Below are 21,666 nucleotides of genomic sequence, written 5' to 3'. Positions count from 1 at the left end.
GTTGCTGAACACTGGAGGTACCTGGAGCGGGGTGTGGCCAGAGAGGGTATGAAGCTCCGCCCCTTCCCACAGACCCTTCCCTAAGCTCCACTTCATCTTGCTGTTCATCTGCGTCCCTTATTTTATCCTTTATTAATATAATAACCCAGAAAATATAAGTGTTCTCTGGAGTTCTGTGAGCCATCATAGCAAATTATCAAACCCAAAGAGAGGGTCGTGGGAACCCTAATTTTATAGCCATTCTGTTAGAAATACAGGCGACACCCTGAGACTCGCGGTTGGCATTGGAAGTGGAGAGTAATCTTGCGGGACCATTGCCCATCACTTGTGGGGTTAGTGTCAGGATGGAAATGAATTGTAGGACAGCCGGCTAGTGTCAGAGAATTGGTGGGTGTGGGGACACCCTGCACATTTCGTGACCACAAGTGTGCTGAGTGTTGAGAGTGTGGTAGAAGAAAACAACCTATTTGAGTTTTCCTACTTTCAGTAGCCGCAGAAAACTAATACATCATTTATTTTGAAAAACTGTTCCAATCAGTAAAAGTGGTTTGAAATAGCTCATCACTGTTTGAGGTTCTCACTGGTGCTGGCAGGTGGGTGAGGCCAACTGCAGATGGATCTGCAGGTTGTGAGGAAATGGTTTTAAAAAAATCCCTGGCCAGGTGCAGCAGCTCATGCCTATAATCCCAGCACTTTGGGAAGCCAAGGTGGGTGGAGCACTTGAGCCCAGGAGTTTGAGACCAGCGTGGGCAACATAGTAAGACCCCATCTCTACAGAAAATTTTTTTTTTTAATTAGCTAAGCATGCTGGTGCACACCTGTAGTCCCAGCTACTTAGGAAGCTGAGGTGAGAGGATCACTTGAGGCGGAGGTTGCAGTGAGCCAAGATTGTGCCACTGCACTCTAGCCTGGGCAACAGAGTGAGATCCTGTCCCAACCAAAAAAAAAAAGAAAAAAAAGAAAGAAAAAAAGAAAATCCAAGCCTGGGCACAGTGGCTCACACCTGTAATCCCAGCACTTTGGGAAGCCAAGGCAGGCAGATCACTTGAAGCCAGGAGTTCGAGACGAGCCTGGACAACATGGCGAAATCCCATCTCTACTAAAAATACAAAAACTAGCCAAGCATGGTGGTGCGTGCCCGTAATCCCAGCTCTGGGGAGGCTGAGGCACGAGAACTGCTTGAACCCGGGAGACAGAAGTTGCAGTGAGCCAAGATCACACTGCTGCACTCCAACCTCGCAACCTCAGTGACAGAGCGAGACTCTGTCTAAAAAGAAAAAAAAAAATTCCCAAGATTAAAGACTGGGTTTGACAGCTTAGACTCGCCTAATCTCAAAGGAACTCTGGGGCTGTTGTCTTTGGCCGAGCGCATACCTCTCTCTTGACTCTCTCTCTGTCTTTTCCTCTCCTCCGCCCGCTGCTTGATCATGGCCAAGGCTTCAATGCTGTCCGTGATCTTCTTCCGCTCCCTGCTCTCCCACTGCTGTCTCTCCTCCTTTTCAGCTGCGTACCCTCCCCTAGCCCAGGCCTCCGCACAAGCTCTGTTTAAAAAAACAAAGAAACATAAATAGGGGAGGTGAACTCCAAACATACACTGTCTGATCAACTTGCTCATTTTCTTCAAAATCAAAGCAAAGTGAGCATCAGACATGTGACTGCAAGGATAAAAGTTCCACATGTAAATTTTATTATTTAAGGTGGAACAGTCTGCAAAGCCTTCTTAGATATGGCACCAAAAGCACAGTGACAAGAGAAAAAATAGAGAAATCGGACTCCATCAAAATTAAAAATTTTTGTCATGCAAAGTATACCATAAATAAAGTATTATTTAAAAAAAACCAGCAGGGCACAGTGGCTCACGCCTGTAATCCTAGCACTTTGGAGGCCAAAGTGGGAGGACCACTTGAGCCCAGGAGTTCGAGATCAGCCTGGGCAACATAGCAAAACCCTGTGTCTACTGAAAAAAAGTAAAAAGACAACTCAAAGAATGTGAGAAGATACTTGCAAATCATATATTTGATAAGGGTCTTGTACCTGGAAAATATAAATAAGCCTCACAACTCATTAATAAAAAGATGACACAATTTCAAAATGAGCAAAGTTTTAAAAAATGAAAAGGCAGGCTACAGACTGGGAGAAAATATTTGCAAAAAGAGATAACTGGGAAAGGGCTTGGATCCAAAACATACAAAGAACTTTTAAAATTCAAAGATAAGGAAACAACCCAATAAAAAACTGGGCAAATGATCAGGATACCTCACCAAAAAAGATACACAGATGGCAAATAAGCCTGTGAAAAGATGCTCCACATCACGTGTCCTCAGGCAAATGCAAATTAGAACAATAAGATAACATGATATGGCTACAAGATGGCTAAAATCCAAAACATGGCAACGCTGTGCTAATGAGGATGTGGAGTGCCGGCAATGCTCACTTGTTCCAGGTGGGAATGCGAAATGGTACAGCCACTTTGGAAAACGGTGTGGCGGATTCTTACAGGACTAAAAATACTCTTACCATATGATCCAGCAATTGTGCTCCTAAGTATTTACTCAAATGAGTTGAAGACTTATGTCCACACGCAAACCTGCACATGGACGTTTACAGCAGTTTTATTCTAATTGGCAAAAACTAGAAGTGACCAAGATGTCTTTTAGTAAGTGAATGGATAAACAAACTCTGGCACACCCAGACAGAGGAATATCACTCAGCAATGAAAAGAAACAAGCTGTCAAGCCACACAAAGTCATGGAAGAAGCCTAACTTCCTTGCTAAGTGAAAGAAGCCAGTCCATAAAGGCTATATGCTGTAGGATTCCAGCTATATGACTTTCTAGATAAGGCAAAACCACGGAGACAGCAAAAAGATCAGTGTTGCCAGGAGTTGGGGCTGAGGAGATAGGAGGGATGAATAAGCAGAGCACAGAGGGTTTGAGGGCAGTAAAACTATTCTGTGAGAAACTGTGATGGGGGATACATGACATGATACCTTTGTCCGAACCCATACAATGTGCAACACCAAGTGTGAGCCCTAAAGAAATGATGGACTTCAGTCAATAATAAGGTACCAGCATTGCTTGATCGCTTGTCACAAACGTACCACACGAATGTAAGACGTTACAAATAGGAGAAACAGTGAGGGTGGGTGGTATATGGAAACTCTCTCTACTTTCTGCTCAGTTTTTCAGTAAATCTAAAACAGCTCTGAAAATAAAGTCTAGGCCAGGTGCAGTGGCTCATGCCTGTAACCTCAGCACTCTGGGAGGCCAAGGTGGGCAGATGGCTTGAGCCCAGGAGTTCCAGACCAGCCTGGGCAACATGGCGAGACCCCGTCTCTACAAAAAGCACAAAAACTAGCCAGGCATGGTGGTGCACACCTGCAGTCCCAGCTACTCAGGAGGCTGAGAGGTGGGAGCGTTGCTTGAGCCCAGGAGGTCAAGGCTGCAGTGAATCATGATTGCACCTACACTCCAGCCTGGGTGACAGAGCAAAACGATGTCCCAAAAAAAAAAAAAAAAAAAAAAAAGTCTATTAATTTTTTAAAAATCAGCAAAGAGACTGAACAGGCATTTATCCAAAGAAGATATAAAAACTGCCAGTAAGTACACGAAACATGCTCAACATCATTATCTACCAGGGAAAAGCAGATGGAAACCACAATGAGACACCACTGCATACCATCCAGAGGACTAGAAATAAAAAGACAGGGCTGGGTGCGGTGGCTCACACCTGTAATCCTAGCACTTTGGGAGGCCGAGGCGGGTGGATCACGAGGTCAAGAGATTGAGACCATCCTGGCTAACATGGTGAAACCCCGCCTCTACTAAAAATAGAAAAATTAGCTGGGTGTGGTGGCAGATGCCTGTAATCCCAGCTACTAGGGAGGCTGAGGCAGGAGAATTGCTTGAACCTGGGAGGCAGAGGTTGCAGTGAGCTGAGATCTCACCACTGCACTCCTGCCTGGGCGACAGGGCAAGACTCCATCTTAAAAAAAAAAAAAAAAAAAAAAAAAGAGAGAGAGAGAGGAAAAAAAAAGACAGGCAACCAGAAGTGTTGGTGAGGATACGGGAAAATTGGAACCCTCCTACACTGCTGATGGGGATGTAAAATGGTGCAGCTGCTTTGGAAAACCATGTGGTGTCTCCTCAAAAATTAAACATAAAGTCCCTGTATGACCTGGAAATTCCACTCCTAGATACATACCCAGGAGAAGACAACAGCTGTCCACACAAAAACCTCATGATTCACAACAGGCAAAAGTGAAAACAACCCTAATTTCTGAAAGTTGATGGACAAATACAATGTGGTGTATCAAAATGCAGTATCATTTGCCAATAAAGAGGAATGAAGTACTGGATGGAACACACTGCATCGCAGATGAACCTTGACAACAGGATGCTGAGTGAAAGAAACACAGGGCCACATGGTGAGTGACTCCATTTACATGAAATGTCCAGAACGAGCAAATCAACAGAGAGGGAAAGCAGAGGAGTGGCTGCCAGGGCCTTCAGGGAGCAAGAAATAGGGGGTTGGCTGCTAATGGGGATGGTGTTTCCTTTTTTTGTTGTTGTTTTTTTGAGACAGTCTCCCACTGTCACCCAGGCTGGAATGCAGTGGCGCGATCTCGGCTCACTGCAACCTCCGCCCCCTGGGTTCAAGCGATTCTCTTGCCTCAGCCTCCCAAGTAGCTGGGACTACAGGCGCCCGCCACCACACCCAGCTGATTTTTGTATTTTTAGTAGAGATGAGATTTCACCGTGTTGGCCAGGATGGTCTCAATCTCTTGACCTGGTGATCCGCCCGCCCCGGCCTCCCTAAGTTCTGGGATTATAGGTGTGAGCCACCGTGCCCATCCAGTATTTCCTTTTTAGGGTGGTGAGAATGTTCTAAAATTGATTGTGGTGATGGTTGCACAACTCTGTGAATATACTCAAAGCCATTGCATTGTACACTTTGTTTTTTATTTTTATTTATTTTTTTTTGAGAGGGAGTCTCCTGACCTCAAGTGATCCACCCACCTCAGCCTCCCAAAGTGCTGGGATTACAGCCGTGAGCCACCACATCCAGCCACATTGTACACTTTAAATACGTAAACTGTACGGTATGTGAATTATGCCTCAACAAAGTTGTTATTTTAAAAACAAAGTCTGGTGGTTTAAAAACAGGAGGCTTACCTTCAGAGAGAAGAAGCAGATCCCTGCTGTAAAATCAAAGGTACAGGTGTTTGGAAATAGTCAGACAGGGTGTTGCAAAGTATACTATAGCAGAGAAAGACCACGAGTCACTGAGACAGAATATGCCAAGGAGAATAAACCATGTTCCATTCCAGTCCATTTACCACACAGTGAGAAAACCTCAGACCCTTTGACCTCAGAGCAGACAGCCAGCAAAGGCCTATCTGTTGCCTGCTACATGCCAGTCACCGTTCTAGAGGCTGGGGACCCAGCAGCGAATGTAAGAGCTGATCTCTGTTAGAGCAGCCCTTTTAGTCGGGGAAGACAGACCCTAAACGAAGAAATGAGTATATGTCAGAGGCTCACGTGTCCTAAAAGGAAATTAAATCAGGCCGAAGAGACATCAAGTGGAGAAGGTACTATTTAGATAGGTCATGAACAGTGCTCTAATAAAACGACAGGTGAGCAGATACCTGCTGCATCCTAGATGACAGCAAGTGCCCAGTGTCAAACAATTAGTCAGTGGTTGGATTAAGATTCAGTGCCAGGGTTGTGGTGGCTCATGCCTGTGAGGCTTTGGGAGCCTCAGAGCTTAGGGAGGCCAACGCAGGAGGATCACTTGAGGCCAGAAATTTGAGACTGGCCTTGACAACATAGTGAGACCCCCATCTCTACAAAAAACTTAAAAATTAGCTGGGTTTGGTGGTGCACACCTGTAATCTCAGTTACTTGGGAGGCTTGTGTGAACCCAGAGTTTGAAGCTGCAGTGATTGTGCCACTGCACTCCTGCCTGGGTGACAGAGTGCAACCCTGTCTCTAAAAAGAGACTCAAGCCAGGTTAATCTGACTCCTGAGCTGCAGTCTTGGGCTATGCTGTAAAGGGCGGTGGCTCCTTTTGCTAACATCCATGTTACTTTCCTCAGCATGGCCCCTGGGGCGGGAGCAGGATCTTCAGTGGCAGCTGCTTCCACTGGTTCACTCCTAGGAGCCCAGCACCTGCTCGGAGTCCTGCATGTTGCTCACAGGCCCTCACAGGGACCCTGTGGCAACAGTATTCTCATCCCCACGCTGCCCATGAGGAACGTGCGCCAAGGGAGGTGAGGGAGCTCCCCCAAGGTTGTAACGTAGCTCGTGGCTGCAGAGCTGGCTTGGGAGTCAGACCCCTGCACACTGGCTGCTCTGCCCGTCCTTACCACCCCCAGACCTGGGGCCCAGGGAGCTGGGTCAATTTCTGTTGAACCTCCCAGGAGCAGGCCTTCTGGTTTTCTTTTTTTTTTTTTTTTTGAGACGGAGTCTCGCTCTGTCGCCCAGGCTGGAGTGCAGTGGCGCGATCTCAGCTCACTGCAAGCTCCGCCTCCCGGGTTTATGCCATTCTCCTCCTCAGCCTCCCGAGTAGCTGGGACTACAGGCGCCCACCACCACGCCTGGCTAATTTTTGTGTACTTTTAGTAGCGACGCGGTTTCACCGTGTTAGCCGGGGTGGTCTCGATCTCCTGACCTCGTGATCCGCCCGCCTTGGCCTCCCAAAGTGCTGGGATTACAGACATGAGCCACGACGCCCAGCCCTGGTTTTCTTACCTGGCTCAAGTGGAAGCTCTATTTGAAATATTTGTTAGTTTGATTTAAATTTGTGAGTTTAAAAACACATTACAAGCTACATTTATTTTAAATGTTGTATAATGCAAAATTCGGATTATACTTCTCGTCAAGTAGCCTATATGACTGATATTTTATTCTAACTAGAATTACCAAATTGATCTAAATTTAAAAGTAAGTTAAAAACACAGATAAAAGCAGTGACGATAAACATGGCAGTCCAGGGTACGATGTTCCTGATATTAAAGAAGCTCTTACAAATCGGTAAGAAAAACACTTCAAAAAGAAACTTGGAAACAGTCACTGACAGAATATTCATAAAGGAGGAAATATAAGTGTCCAATAACAATGAAGAAAATGCCCAACTTCATCAATTATCCAAAAATGGCAATTTAAAACAATGGGGTACGATCTTCACCCATCAACAAACTTGGCAAAGATTTCCTTTCATGGTTATGTTATATGAGGTTGTAAATTGGTACAAACTCTCTAGAAAACAACTAGAAAATATTTGTAAGAGTTTTTACAAAGTCTGAAACCACTTTCTTCAATGCAGTGATACTACTCCAAAAATTCCATTCCAAGGAACTCATCAGCAAAGAGGTAAACGACTGATACAAAGATACTTATCAAAGGAATATAAAAATCTGTGAATAAGTGCTCAGATTCCCATTATAGTCAATTATGTAGCCATCAAGCCTATTTCCAAAGAACATTTTTGATATGTGAAATTGCTCAAGAATCAGAAACTTAAAAAGTTTAATATTAAGCATGGTCAACTACTAAATATTAAAATGTGATCAGAAGGCTTTTCTCTTCTTACCTGTCCTTTGGAAACACTGGTCTATCATCCAGGTATGTTAAGTGCTTTAGTCGTACAGTGACTGTCCTTCTGTAATTAGGAATGTGTCTGATAACCGGGTTTCCTGTCAAATTCAGTACACGCTGCAAGAAGACAAGCAGAACCAAAATGATTACTGAAAGATGCGATTGAATTATTTTATATGTGCTGTGCACTAAGAATAAATGAACAAAATCTATTTTTTGAGCAAAATAGAAGTGCCAATATCCCGTCCTGGTGACTTGATGGGAGAAATCGGAAGGTTTCCATTGCTGTCACGCTATCAGAGCTGTCTAGATCATTCAGCAGCCCTTTCTTCCACATGAACTTCAGATCTTAGATCTCATCGTCCCTCCAGAACAATATTGGAAAACATTTCCTGAGGCTTTTTCTGAGTGCAGTTGATTATATTAGTTTTGCTACCCAACCTCTTTTACTGAAATGAATCTCTGCCTAATTGATTGTTTTCTTTTCTTCCCAGCCAGGATCCATTTTACCAAAACGCACACAGCCGCTAGACAGAGAAGCAGCAGTGACTAAGGGAAAGGATGGGGAGTGCCCGCTTACCTCTGCTGAGTGCCGCAGGATGGATGGCCCTTCTCCCTCGGCTTACAGCTCTCCCTGCTGTCACTTAGTACCAGGGAGGAGGAAGGGGCTCAGCAATCCGACCTGCCATCCTCCCCCATCTTTAAATACTGTCGCTTCCTCTACTGCCTTAAGAAACTCAAAGAAGTTCAATGCTTAGGGGGGCTGGGCATGGTGGCTCACTCCTGTAATCTCAGCACTTTGGGAGGCTGAGGTGGGTGGATCACTTGAGGTCAGGAGTTCGAGACCAGCCTGGCCAACATGGTGAAACCCCATCTCTACTAAAAATACAAAAATTAGCTGGGCGTCGTGGTGAGCACCTGTAATCCCAGCTATTCATGGGGCCTGAGGCAGAAAAATCACTTGAACCCAGGAGGCGAAGGCTGTAGTGAGCTGAGATTATGCCACTGCACTCCAGCCTGGGTGACAAAGCGAGACTCCATCTCAGAAAATAAAAAAAGAAGTTGAATGCTTAAGGCAACATGAGGGTGAACCATTTCAAAATGTGGTTACCCTGCACAGGGTGGGGTGGTGGGAGCAATACACCCAGGCAGCAATAAAGGGGTAAATGGTGTGGGGAGGATTTAAAAGCAGTCACCAAACAACTATTAACATAAAGCAACCTGCTTTCGTTCTGGGCTGAACTGTGTCCTAACCAAAATTCACATGTTAAAGTCCAAACCCTCAGCACCTCAGAATGTGACTGTATTTGGAGATAAGACTTTTAAAACCGTGATGAAGTTGAAATGAGCCCATTAGGGTGGGCCGTAATCCAGTCTGACTGGTGTCCTTAGAAGAAGAAAGTAGGACACAGAGAACACACGGCACAGAGGGAGGGACCATGTGAGGACCCAGGGAGAAGACGGCCATCTACCAGCCAAGGAGATGCCTCAGGAGAACCCAGCCCTGCCCACACCTTGCTCTTGACTTTCAGTCTCCAGAATCATGAGAAAATAAGTTTCTTTTTTTTTTTTTTTTTTGGAGACAGAGCCAGACTCTGCCTGTCTCCCAGGCTGGAGTGTAGTGGCGCGATCTCGGGTCGCTGCAAGCTCTGCCTCCCAGGTTCGCGCCATTCTCCTGCCTCAGCCGCCGGAGTAGCTGGGACTACAGGTGCACGCCACCACGCCCGGCTAATTTTTTGTATTTTTAGTAGAGACGGTTTCACCGTGTTAGCCAGGAAGGTCTCGATCTCCTGACCTCGTGATCTGCCCACCTTGGCCTCCCAAAGCGCTGGGATTACAGGTATGAGCCACTGTGCCTGGCCACGAGAAAATAAATTTCTATTGGTTAAGCCACCCAGTACTTATGGCAACCCCAGCCAAAACAAAAACGAACAAACGGGGGGATTATAATATAATAGAGCTTTCTATTCTCACCGTGCGCTGCAGTTCTAAACTAGTCTTTTGATAGTACACACTACAGATTCTTCCTGAACTATGATTTGCTTTCAGTTGACTCACTTTTCTCCTTGTTTATCAATAGCCTAAGCGGTATACAATAAACTCAAGGTTTTTGTGTGCTAGTTTTAGTATTTTTTTTCCTAGTACACACGACAACACATAGACACTAAGAAGCAAGGAGGCTGTCAAAGGCTACTAGCGAGGACTCAAAAGGACATAGGAAGCAACCTGACGTGTTCTCAAGCCCAAAGGACGGGATTTTTTTTTTTTTTTTTTTTTTTGAGACAGTGTCTCATTCTGTCTGGAGTGCAGTGGTGAGATCTCGGCTCACTGCAGTGCCTCCTGGGTTCAAGCAATTCTCATGCCTCAGCCTCCCAAGTAGCTGAGATCACAGACGTGCACCACCATGCCCAGCTAATTTTTGTATTGTTAGTAGAGATGGGGTTTTGCCATGTTGACCAGGCTGGTCTCAAACTCCTGGCCTCAAGTGATCTGCCCACCTGGGCCTCCCAAAGTGCTGGGATTACAGGTGTGGGCCACCATACCTCACCTGGATGGGAAAATTTGAACATGAAAAATTAAAGTGATAGCAAGAGTTAAATCATGTCAAATACTGTATATATAAATGTATGCGTTCATAATGATACTGAAAAAAAGAAAGGTTTCACTGTCACCATGAGAGGTTGCCAGGTTTCAATTCATTTTACTGAAAATTGATAAATAACCAGCCTGAGCAATATGGCAAAACCCACCTCTACAAAAAATATAAAAATTAGCTGGATGTGGTGGTGCACACCTGTGCTCCCAGCTACTTGGGAGGCTAAGGTGGGAGGATCACTTGAGCCTAGGAGGTTGAAGCTGCAGTGAGCCATGATTATACCACTGCACTCCAGCCTGGGTGACAGAGCAAAAAAAAAAAAAAGAAAGAAAGAAAGAAAGAAAGAAAAGGAAAGAAAAGAAAAGAAAAATGATAAATAAAAGGGTCAAACATTGATCCTGGCCTTTTCTGCATGAACTGCATGAACCACTAGTTGGCGAATGAAAGCTCTTTGTAGAAGTGTAGAAGCATTCTAGCTAACAGATGCTGAGAGAGTGAGAGAACTGGAAAGTTGTCATTGTGTGACTCATCATTAAATAATTAATCTAGGCAATGTTCATCAGTGACTGCTAAAATAACTGGGAGGACTGACGGGGAACTTCATAATGGCTGGACCAGGCTGACAATATCTGAACCCACTAGTGAATCTTAAAACAACAAAAGGAGAAGCAAGCAGGCATCACACGCTCCCTGATGTGAGGAGCTGGCAGCGGAAGGACCTGACACACCTCAAGGTGAAATATGGAGCCTGGATACTATCCAGCCTCTGGCTCCGATATCATTTTACAGGAAATACCAGGGCCAGCAGAACATGTTAAGTGGCACCACAAGGATGCAATCAGCTACATCCAGAATGTGGGTAACACCAGACAGAGGACCTGGTTTCCTTGAAAAATTAATTGAGTGGTGGCTGGGCACAATGGCTCTTGCCTGTAATCCCGGCACTTTGGGAGGTTGAGGCAGGTGGATCACTCAAGGTCAGGAGTTCAAGACCAGCCTGGACAACATGATGAATCCCTGAATCTACTAAGAATACAAAAATTAGCTGGGTGTGATGGCAGGCACCTGAAATCCCAGCTACTCGGGATGCTGAGGCAGGAGAATTCCTTGAACCCAGAGGCAGAGGTTGCAGTGGGCGGAGTTCGTGCCACAGCACTCTAGCCTGAACAAGAGCGAAACTCCATATAAAAAAAAAAAAGTCCTTATCTGTTAGAGGTACACACTGAACTATTTGTGGGTAAAATAATACGACATCTGGCATTTCAGATACTCCAGATAAAAACACAAAGAGGAAAAAAGTGTGAAAAAGGGAAGGAAGGCAAGAAGGAGAGAAAAGACAAAAGGACTTGATATTTGATGAAAATAATAGAAGCGGTTTCCTGTGGTGCTTTTTCGTTGTTTTTGTTTTTGTTTTTTACCAAATCGGGCATGCTTTCCAGAATGCTCAGGATCTCCGGGTCGCTCAGCTTGTTGTGCGAAAGGTCAAGGACACAAAGCCTCAAACACTCTTGTAGATGCTGAATGTCCTCCACGGTCTCCAGGTGATTGTGGGCCATCTGCAATGTGTTCAGGACTGGGAGGCAGGCTGGAAGGTAAGGTCAGCAGAAGTCAAAAACAAAGGCATAAAAATGCTTCTTGGGCCAGGCACAGTGGTTCATACCTGTAATCCCAGCACTTCGGGAGGCTAAAGCGGGAGAATCTTTTGAGCCCAGGAGGTTTGAGACTAGCCTGGGCAACACAGTGAGACCCCATATCCACAAAAAGTAGAAAAACTTGCCAGGTCTGGTGGCACGTGCCTGTGGTCTCAGCTATCTGGGAGGCTGACGTGGGAGGATCGCTTGAGACCAGGAGGTCAAGGCTGCAGTGAGCTGTAACTGCACCACTGCATTTCAGCCTGGGTGACAGAGCAAGACCCCATCTCAAAAAGAAGCAAAGCAAAACAAAACCAAAAACACTTCTTGGCCGGGCGTGGTGGCTCACGCCTGTAATCCCAGCACTTTGGGAGGCCAAGGCGGGCGGATCACGAGGTCAGGAGATCGAGACCATCCTGGCTAACACGGTGAAACCCCGTCTCTACTAAAAATACAAAAAATTAGCCAGGTGTGGTGGTGGGTGCCTGTAGTCCCAGCTATTTGGGAGGCTGAGGCAGGAGAATGGCATGAACCCAGGAGGCAGAGCTTGCAGTGAGCCGAGATCGTGCTACTGCACTCCAGTCTGGGCGACAGAGCAAGACTCTGTCTCAAAAAAAAAACAAAAAAACAAAAAAAAAAACCCACTTCTTGCCCATAATATAAAAGCTTAGAACATCCCTCAGGGGAAAGTGATGGACATATGGCAAATAGACACACTGCTTGCTGGGTACTCTTACAGAGGTTTTCAATGGTCTTGATGTAATTGTTGCTGAGGTTAAGAGCATCCAGTTTCTGCAGAGGTTCCAGGTTCTCAATTTTATGGAGCAAGTTCATTTGCAAGAAGAGGCAACGCAACTCAGTTTGGGCCTCCAGGTTTTCGATTTTCTGTATTCCATTGCTCTGCAGCCAGAGACAGCGCAGCCCTGTGTACTCTTCCAGGTTTTCAATGCGATCAAAACCTAACAAAAAGGAAGCAGGTGGGAATTAAGCTCCTACTTACAGGGCAGAGGGGTCACGGTCACCCTTGTTTTTGCCTACTATTAGGAACTGAATGTCTGTGTCCCTTCAAAATTCGTACATTGAAATCCTAACCCCTAATGTGATGGTATTAGGAGGTGGGACTTTTGGGAGGTGATAAGGTCATGAGAGAAGAACCCTCAGGAATGGGATTAGTGGTCTCATAAATGAGGCCCCAGAGAGCTTCTTTGCCATCTTCACCCCATGAGGATACAGCAAGAAAGTGTCATCTGAGAATAAAAAAGCAGGCTCTCACCAGTCACCAAATATGCCAGTAGCTTGATCTTGGACTTCCTAGCCTCCAGAACTGTGAGAAATACATTTTTGTTGTGTACAAGCCACCCAGGCTATGGTTTCTTGTTACAGCAGCTCAAAACGGACTAAGACACCTGCCTACCTGGCATCCACACCTCCTTCCTCCAGTAACAACTTTTCTTGGAGGAACCATCCTTTTCCTAATACCACCCGATGGCTCTCTGGCAGCCTATCAGAGTCACGGTGACTCATTCGGGGGTGGCCACACTTAGCCAAGCAAGCCCAACTTTGATGAATCCTAGGGGGTCTTGCTGAAAAGACTGGTAGTCTTTCTGCTGGAATCACCCACCTGGGAGGGTGGAGCCTACTGCTGCCTTCATGGTGGGGAGTGGGTGGAGGTGGGGGTGCAGTGGGGGTAACCCTGCCTTGAAAATGTTCCCACCAGGCCTGACCCTAGTGCAAACTGTGGGCCTTGTTTTGTTCTCTTTTTCAGTTTTATGAGCCAAATTTAGGGTTAGGAAAACAAATCTTTTAGTTTCCTTTAGTAACTCATCATCAGTGTGTAATTCATGCCTTGACCTACTATTACCAACACTTTTTAAAGTTCTTTATTTTGTTGCCTGAAAAAGTTTTTATTAAAAAATTTTAATATCAATGGTGAGCAAAATAAAAAGAAATGCACCCATGTTCCTGCCAACAGATAATCTTTTTTCATTTTTCTCTCTCGCCTTCCAAGCTTGTTATAAGCACAAGTAATATTTAAAATAGTTATAGAATACACTTAAACACAGGCATTATATAGATAGACTTTTTAAAATCCTATCTTTTTTTCCACAAAAATTTTGGTTATTTTATTTCTTCAAGTTTTATTTTAAGTTGATGGGTTCCTGTGCCGGATGTGCTGGTTTGTGGCATAGGTAAATGTGTGCCATGTGGTTTGCTGCATAGGTCATCCCATCACCTAGGTATTAAGCCTAGCATCCATTAGCTATTCCTCCGGATGCTCTCCCTCCTTGCAAACCCTCTCCACAAAAATTTTTATAGTGGAAGTATTTGCCATATTGCTCCAAGGTCTTCATGCTGAAGTCAGTATCTATAAAAGATAGGATTTTTTTTTCTTTAAGATAGCCACAACACCACTGTGACGTCTAAACAACAGTTCCTCAACATCATCATCAAATAGCCAGTAACTGGTCACATTTCTTTGTTGTCTTTGTTTCCAAACTGTTTACTGTCTGAATCAACATACAAATAAGGTCCAAACGTGTAATTAGTGGATGTCTCTTAAGTCACTTTTTTTTTTTTTTCAGATGGAGTCTGGCTCTGTTGCCCAGACTGGAGTGCAATTGCACAATCTTGGCTCACTGTAACCTACATCTCCTGGGTTCAAGCGATTCTCCTGTCTCAGCCTCCTGAGTAGCTCAGATTACAGGCACCTGCCATCACCACACCTGGCTAATTTTTGTATTTTTAGTGGAGATGGGGTTTTACCATGTTGGCCAGGTTGGTCTCAAACTCCTTACCTCAGGTGATCCACCTGCCTTGGCCTCCTAAAGTGCTGGGATTACAGGTGTGAGCCACCATGCCCAGCCAACTTTTTTTTTTTTTTTTTTTTTTTTTTTTGAGACAGAATCTTGCTCTGTCGCCTAGGCTGGAGCATGGTAGCACAATCTTGGCTCACTGCAAACAGCCTCCTGGGTTCAATCGATTCTCCTGCCTCAGCCTCACAAGTAAGTAGGATTACAGCCATGCACCATCACACCTGGCCAATTTTTTTGTGTGTTATTTTTAGTAGAGATGGGGTTTCACCATGTTGGCCAGACTGGTCTCAAACTCCTGATCTGCCTACCTTGGCCTCCCACATTGCTGGGATCACAGGCGTGAGCCACCACGCCTGGCCTTAAGTCACTTTTAACCTAAGAGTGTGTGTATGTCTCTCTCTCTTTCTTACATTGAAATTTTTTGTTGAAGAAACTGGATGATTTGTCTCCTTGGGTTTCTGACATTCTGGTTTTTCTCCTTGGTCTTTGCTCTAGCTCTCACCCCATCTCCTCCCTCTTTGCTGTTCAAGCCATCTCCAACTTGCTGCTCTCCCCTGGATCCCACCATCACTGCAACCACCTGGCTAAAGTCTCCCTAAGATCCTAACTGCTACATGCTACTGTCAGTCCTCTTAGCCTTTGACCATTCCAAGGCATCTGGCCCACAGGCCCTGTGCCCCTTTCCCAGCTTCCTCCTCAGGCTCTCTGGATCACCCTCCTAGTCGATGCCTTCATGTTAGCGATGCAGTAAGACAGGAGTGGATCCAGACACCAACAGCATACAATGGAGTGATGAAGTGTCACCTCCACTTTTGTCTTGGCCTTGCTTCCTTTCTTGGGTAACTTGCTCTGAGGGAAGCCAGCTGCCATGGGGAGGCTCATGTGGTGAGAAATTAAGGCCTCTGGCTGACAGCTATGAGGGTCTGAGGCCTAAAGCCTGGAAGTGGATTCTCCAGCCCCCGTCAAGCCATCGAATGAGTGAGGCTGCGCTGACAGTCTGGCTACTGCCTCATCAGAGACCCTGAGCCAGAACCGCCCAGCTAATGACTCCCGAGTTCCCGGCCCTCAGAAACTGGGTGAGATCATGAGATGAAGTTGCTAAGTTTCAGGGTAGATAATTATGTAGTAATAGATAACTAATATGGGCACCTCTCTCTCCCAGCTCTTCTACCTGTCTGTCTCTACTTAGTCAAACTTAATGGTTTTTTACTTTTTTCTTCCCGCCTCTTAAGTATCAGTCCCCCGGGGGTCTGTCCTCCTACATCATCTTACTCACTGCTACACTTGGATGCTGGGTGGGGAATTTTGGAGTGGGCAAAAATGGAGGTGAGGAGACCCATCGGAGTCGTTCCGACCCCTTAAGGCATTTGTGCTCCTGGATCCCTTTGGGCGTCTCCCTGGCATGGCACCATCCTCATAATAGCCGCTCCCATCCCCCAGGACACCAAAGGCACCTTTGCCGGTTCCCTCTGTGCATTTTCAGCACTGAGCAGTGCTGGGCACACAGTAGACTCTCAGCAAGCAGCTACTGAAGAAACAAGTGAACAATGAGAGGACTGATGAGCAAGCTGGTCACCCCATCAGCACAGACTGGAAGCCCTCAGGCTGGGAAAAGCCCTGTCTGTGAAACTGAGCTTCCATTGATATGTGATACTGGCCTCCAACCCTGGCTCCTGCTCATGCCTCTCCATTCTAAGAGGCACCCAAAGATCCTCATCATTTGTTTCCAACATCAAGCTGCAATCCTTCCCAACATATACCTCCCAACCCCAAAGTACTTACAAACTAAGTTTCTGGTATGAAAAATTAAAGTCCTGGCTGGGTGCAGTGGCTCACACTTGTAAGCCCAGCACTTTGGGAGGCTGAGGCAGCTGGATCGACTGGGTTCAGGAGTTTGAGACCAGAATGGCCAACATGGCGAAACCCCGCCTTTACTAAAAATACAAAAATTAGCAAGGCGTGGTGGTGGGCACCTGTAACCCAGCTACTCAGGAGGCTGAGGTAGGAGAATTGCTTGAACCTGGAGACAGAGGTTGCAGTGAGCAGAGATTGCACCACTGCACTTCAGCTTGGGCAACAGAGCAAGACACCACCTCAAAAAAAAAAAAAAAAAAAAAGAAAGAAAAGAAAAAAAATTCCTTAGGAAACAACAATGAAAGATAATGTGTTTCCTTGGTATTCCTATAGCCAGTGGCTCCTTTGTAAACTGGTCAGGCAAGACTTTTTCTTGAAATAAATGTTATTCCTTTTCCATAAATCTCCACTAAACTTTGAAATTTCCTGCTTAGATACATTCTGAGAAATAAAGGTGATCCCTGCAAGTAATTTTTTATACCGCTAGACAGAATCTTTCCACCTGACGTGAAGCACTTCCTCTCTTACCTTTACACTTACCTTTATAGTGTAAATACAGCGTATCATTCAATGCTGGGGTAATATAAAGCTTGTGCTGCTTGCAGAGTTTTTGCAGGGAACTTTTAGTCATTCTGTTAAAATGGAAAAATATGAATAAGCTTATTGCAAATTGTCAGCTGTAAAATATATTCTCACAGTTCTTTACCACATCCATTCCTGCCCAAAATTCTATAACATCCTATATCCCTGATACCTATTTTAAGTTCGTCTTTTTCTCTTTCTCCTTTTCTTTTTCTTCTTCTTTTTTGTATAGATTTTAGGGCCTCATCGAATATTATTTTCAGCATTTTTTTTTTTTGAGACAGAGTCTCACTCTATTGCCCAGGCTGGAGTGCAGTGGCACAATCTTAGCTCACTGCAACCTCCGCCTCCCAGGTTCAAGCGATTCTCCTGCCTCAGCCTCCCGAGTAGCTGGGATTACAGGCATGTGCCACCACACCCGGCTAATTTTTGTATTTTTAGTAGAGAGGGGGTTTCACCATGTTGGTCAGGCTGGTCTTGAACTCCTGACCTCAGGTGATCCACCCACGTTGGCCTCCCAAAGTACTGGGATTACAGGCAAGGGCCACCATGCTTGGCTTATTTTCAGCATTCTTAAAAATTGCAATGTATGTTTTTTTTTTTTTTTTTTTTTTTTTGAGATGGAGTCTCACTCTGCCGCCTGGGCTGGAGTGCAGTGGTATGATCTTGGCTCACTGCAACCTTCGCCTCCCGGATTCAAGCGATCCTCCTGCCTCAGCCTCCCGAGTAGCTGGGATTACAGGTGCCCGCCACTACGCCCAGCTAATTTTTTGTATTTTTAGTAGAGATGGGGTTTCACCATATTGTCCAGGCTGGTCTCGAACTCCTGACCTTGAGATTCGCCCACCTCAGCCTCCCAAAGTGCTGGGATTACAGGCATGAGCCACTGCGCCCGGCCTAAACATTGCATTGTATGTTCTAATACAAATACTTTAAATGGTGTCATCAGGAACTACTGCTGTTCCTCTCTGCAGGTCTGGCATTAAAGTTTAATAGAATGTGCACTCAGCTGTGCGGCAGAGGCAGTGCCATCCTCACTCCATTCTCAGACACCGGGCAGGCAATTCAATCTCTACCAGCCTCTATTTCCTTATCCATACAAGCGGGTGATTATGCCATCTACCTTACTCCATAAATGTGCACTTATTAGGAGTATGCCCACATACCTGGGGCCCCGATCTTCCCTGTCTTCTCTTGGGTGTGCGAAGTGACCACCTGACCCATTATCACCACTCTGTTTCTGCTGGCTGTGGTAGGATGTGTCAGAAGAACCCACACATATTTCCTTAGGATCATTAATTTCTGTAAAATAAAAGAGATCAGGTCTGCAGAGATCAAGATATATACCAAAAAATACCCCCAACTTCAGCTTGGTTAATGACCATCCACTTTTAGTATAGAACACCAGTATTCTTTAGTGGCTGGGTATGGTGGCTCAGGCCTGTAATCCCAGCTCTTTGGGAGGCTGAGGCAGGTAGATTGCTCGAGGCCAGGTATTTGAGACCAGCCTGAGCAACATGGCAAAACCCCATCTCTACAAAAATTAGCCAGATGTAGTGGTGCGTGCCTGTAGTCCCAGCTACTTGTGGGGCTGAGGCAGGTTGATCACTGGAGCTTGGGAAGTCAAGGCTGCAGTGAGCTGTGTTCACACCACTGTACTCCAGCCTGGGCAACAAAGTGAGACCCCGTCTCACCAAAAAAAAAAAAAAAAAGAGAGAGAGAGAGAACAGTAATCTTTAAATGTGTAACAATTTTTAAAGCATTGGCAAAGACTATGTAAATTTCACTTCTAGGTAGATCCTCTATAAAAACTCTTGTACAGGTGCACAAGAAAACATGGACAAAGAGATTTGTTTCTGCATTTTTTTTTTATAAAAGCCAAAAACTGTTAACAACGTAAATGTCCATCCATAGGGGCTGGTTACATAAAACAATGACTTGCTTTTCTACCTTTGAGAAGAATGCACTAGAACTACATCTATCCATAGGGATAATTCTCAGAAACGTATATGGAGTGTAAAAAGCAAGTTTCACAATAAGCACAGGATGCCATATATAAATTAAAAATATGCAAACCAATACTATACACTGTTTCAGGGCATACATGTATAGAGAAGTGCTTGCAAGAATCCATATAAAATTCTGGACAAGGGAGGAAAGGAATGGGATTAGAAACGGGGTGGGGTACAGGGGACAAAAGGAACACCAACTTTATGTGAAATGTTTTATTTCTTTTTTTTTTGGAGACCGTCTTGGTCTATCCCCCAGGTTGGAGTGCACCAGCGGGATCTCAGCTCACTGCAACCTCCGCCTCCCTGGTTCAAGCAATTCTCATGCCTCAGCCTCCCAAGTAGCTAGGATTACCAGCGCCTGTCACCATGCCTAGCTAATTTTTTTGTATTTTTAATAGAGACGGGGTTTCCCCATGTTGGCCAGGCTGGCCTCAAACTCCTGACCTCAGGTGACCCACCCGCCTTGGCCTTCCAAAGTGCTGGGATTACAGGCGTGAGCCACCGTGCCCAGCCTTATTTATTTTTATTTATTTTTTTTGTGGGGGGGCTTATTTCTTTAATTAAAAAAGACTTCAACTAAATATGATAAAATGTTACTCATTTTCAATTCTTGCTGGCAAAACACGGGTATTTGTTTTAATGTTCTTTGTTCTTTTGTCTTTTAAAAAATTTCTCAAGCCAGGTGTAGTGGAGCATGCCTGTAGTCCCAGCTACTCAGGAGGCTGAGGCAGGAAGATCTAGCTCGGGTAACATAGTGAGATTCCATCTCTTAAAAAAAAAATCATCAAAAGGAAAATCACATGAAAAAAAACAAAAATAGTGAGAATATCTTTGATAACAATAACATGAGCACATTCAAATGAATAATTTTTTTAAAGGTCATTCAAAATTGGCCAATTCAACCGCACTTAACTTTAAGAGCTGTTGTCTGCTGCTTTCTGTGTTTGTGTGGTCTATTGAACAAGACTAAAGGCTGTGTGTGTGGGGACTGGTTCTTAAACTCATCAATTTTGCATAGAATGCCCAGCCACAGGAAGCAACAGATAAATGTTAGTGGAAAAAATAAAGAATAAGCGCTCAATACATAAATATTAATATGTAATTAATAACAAGAGCTACCATTTAATAATGGCCCACTATATGCTGGGACATTTAATTATAATTCTCTCCTTATACTCCTGTATAATTATCCCAGCTTACAGATGAGGAGACTAAGGCTCCGAGAGGTTAAGCTCTGGGCCAACAGCCATAAAGCTGGCCCGCTGCTGAGCCTCAACCTGAACCCAGTGTCAATGGCTCCAAGACCAGTGTCTTTCCACTGAGCAATGCCAGTTCCCTATGGCTCCTCATACAAGGTTCATCTGGACAGTTGATGCTTAAGATATATTTGTTGCCTGGAACACAAATCAGCTGGTTTATTTGTTGCCTGGGTTCAGAAACTGGAACACAAATCAAGTGGTTTTTTTAATGTAATCACTAAAACGTTTCCTTTAGGGCACCAAGTCTACTGGGAGCAGAAGCTGAAGCCAGGCTTCCTTCCTTCCTTTTTTTTTTGAGACGGAGTCTTGCTCCTTTGCTCAGGCTGGGGTGCAGTGGTGTGATCTTGGCTCACTGCAGCCTCAGCTTCCCCCTTGGCTCAGTACAACCTCTGCCTCCGGGGTTCAGGGAATTCTCCTGCCTTAGCCTCCCAAGTAACTGGAATTACAGGAGCACATCACCACGCCCTGCTAATTTTTGTGTTTTTAGCAAAGACAGGGTTTCGATATGTTGGCCAGACTGGTCTCGAACTGCTGACCTCAGGTGACCCACCAGCCTCTGCCTCCCAAAGTGCTAGGATTACAGGCGTGAGCCACCATGCCTGGCCATGAAGGTTATCTTTCAAATCCATTCTGGCAAACTTTGGTGAGGGGATCACACACTGACCCCAGAACCAACTCTTCATTCGGACTCTCTACCCTAGGTCAGGCACTGGACTAGACTCCAAATTCAATCAGGATGTCTTGCCCTGACACAACATGCAGTCTGCAGGGAGAGAAAGCCTTTGGTCTTACATAGTGATAGCAATAAAGGGACACATTTAAAGCATCAAAGTTGGGAGCAGGGAGAATGGCATGGTGGGTTAGGGCTGGGGCTCTGGAGACCCAGAGTGTCTGGGCCTGAGTCTGGTGGGTTTTGTTTGCTTTTTTGTTTGTTTAAGACGGAGTCTCCCACTGTCGTCCGGGCTGGAATGCAATGGCGAGATCTTGGCTCACTGCAACCTCGGCCTCCCGGGTTCAAGCGATTCTCCTGCCTCAGCCTCCCAAGTAGCTGAGACTACAGGCGCCCGCCACCACGCCCAGCTCATTTTTTGTATTTTTAGTAGAGACAGGGTTTCACTATGTTGGCCAGGCTGGTCTCGAACTCCTGACTGACCTGATGATCCGCCCGCCTCGGCCTCCCAAAGTGCTGGAATTACAGGCGTTGAGCCACCGCACCCGGCCTAGTCTGTTCTGTCACTGACTAGCCGAGGGTTATCTGTTTGGCGCAAGTTTTGTAACCTCTTAAGTATGTTTCCTCCTCAGTACGAAATGGCGAGAGAAGC

General features: G+C 45.4%; 1 protein-coding gene across 5 annotated transcripts in view; it reads right to left on the bottom strand.

The window, feature by feature from the left end:
- Positions 1–21,666, bottom strand: part of DNAAF1 (dynein axonemal assembly factor 1) — a 32,665-nt gene that overhangs the window by 10,490 nt on the left and 509 nt on the right. For all 5 annotated transcript variants that reach the window (XR_010131605.1, XR_010131606.1, XM_019012476.4 and 2 more), the window contains exons 2-7: positions 18,240–18,375; positions 17,032–17,123; positions 12,562–12,783; positions 11,612–11,778; positions 7,593–7,714; positions 1,375–1,541 (exon numbers count right to left, since the gene is read on the bottom strand). Coding sequence is in view for 3 of the 5 variants with exons in the window: in XM_019012476.4 (XP_018868021.4) it covers positions 1,375–1,541; positions 7,593–7,714; positions 11,612–11,778; positions 12,562–12,783; positions 17,032–17,123; positions 18,240–18,375 (906 nt within the window). In the remaining 2 variants the exon portion in view is untranslated. The remainder of the gene's footprint in view (positions 1–1,374; positions 1,542–7,592; positions 7,715–11,611; positions 11,779–12,561; positions 12,784–17,031; positions 17,124–18,239; positions 18,376–21,666) is intronic.

The sequence above is a fragment of the Gorilla gorilla genome, chromosome 18 (genome assembly GCF_029281585.2).
Source record: "Gorilla gorilla gorilla isolate KB3781 chromosome 18, NHGRI_mGorGor1-v2.1_pri, whole genome shotgun sequence".
Lineage (NCBI taxonomy): Eukaryota > Metazoa > Chordata > Mammalia > Primates > Hominidae > Gorilla > Gorilla gorilla.
The sequence above is the reverse complement of the archived record's forward strand: the minus strand, read 5'-3'. Positions and strand labels throughout refer to the sequence as shown.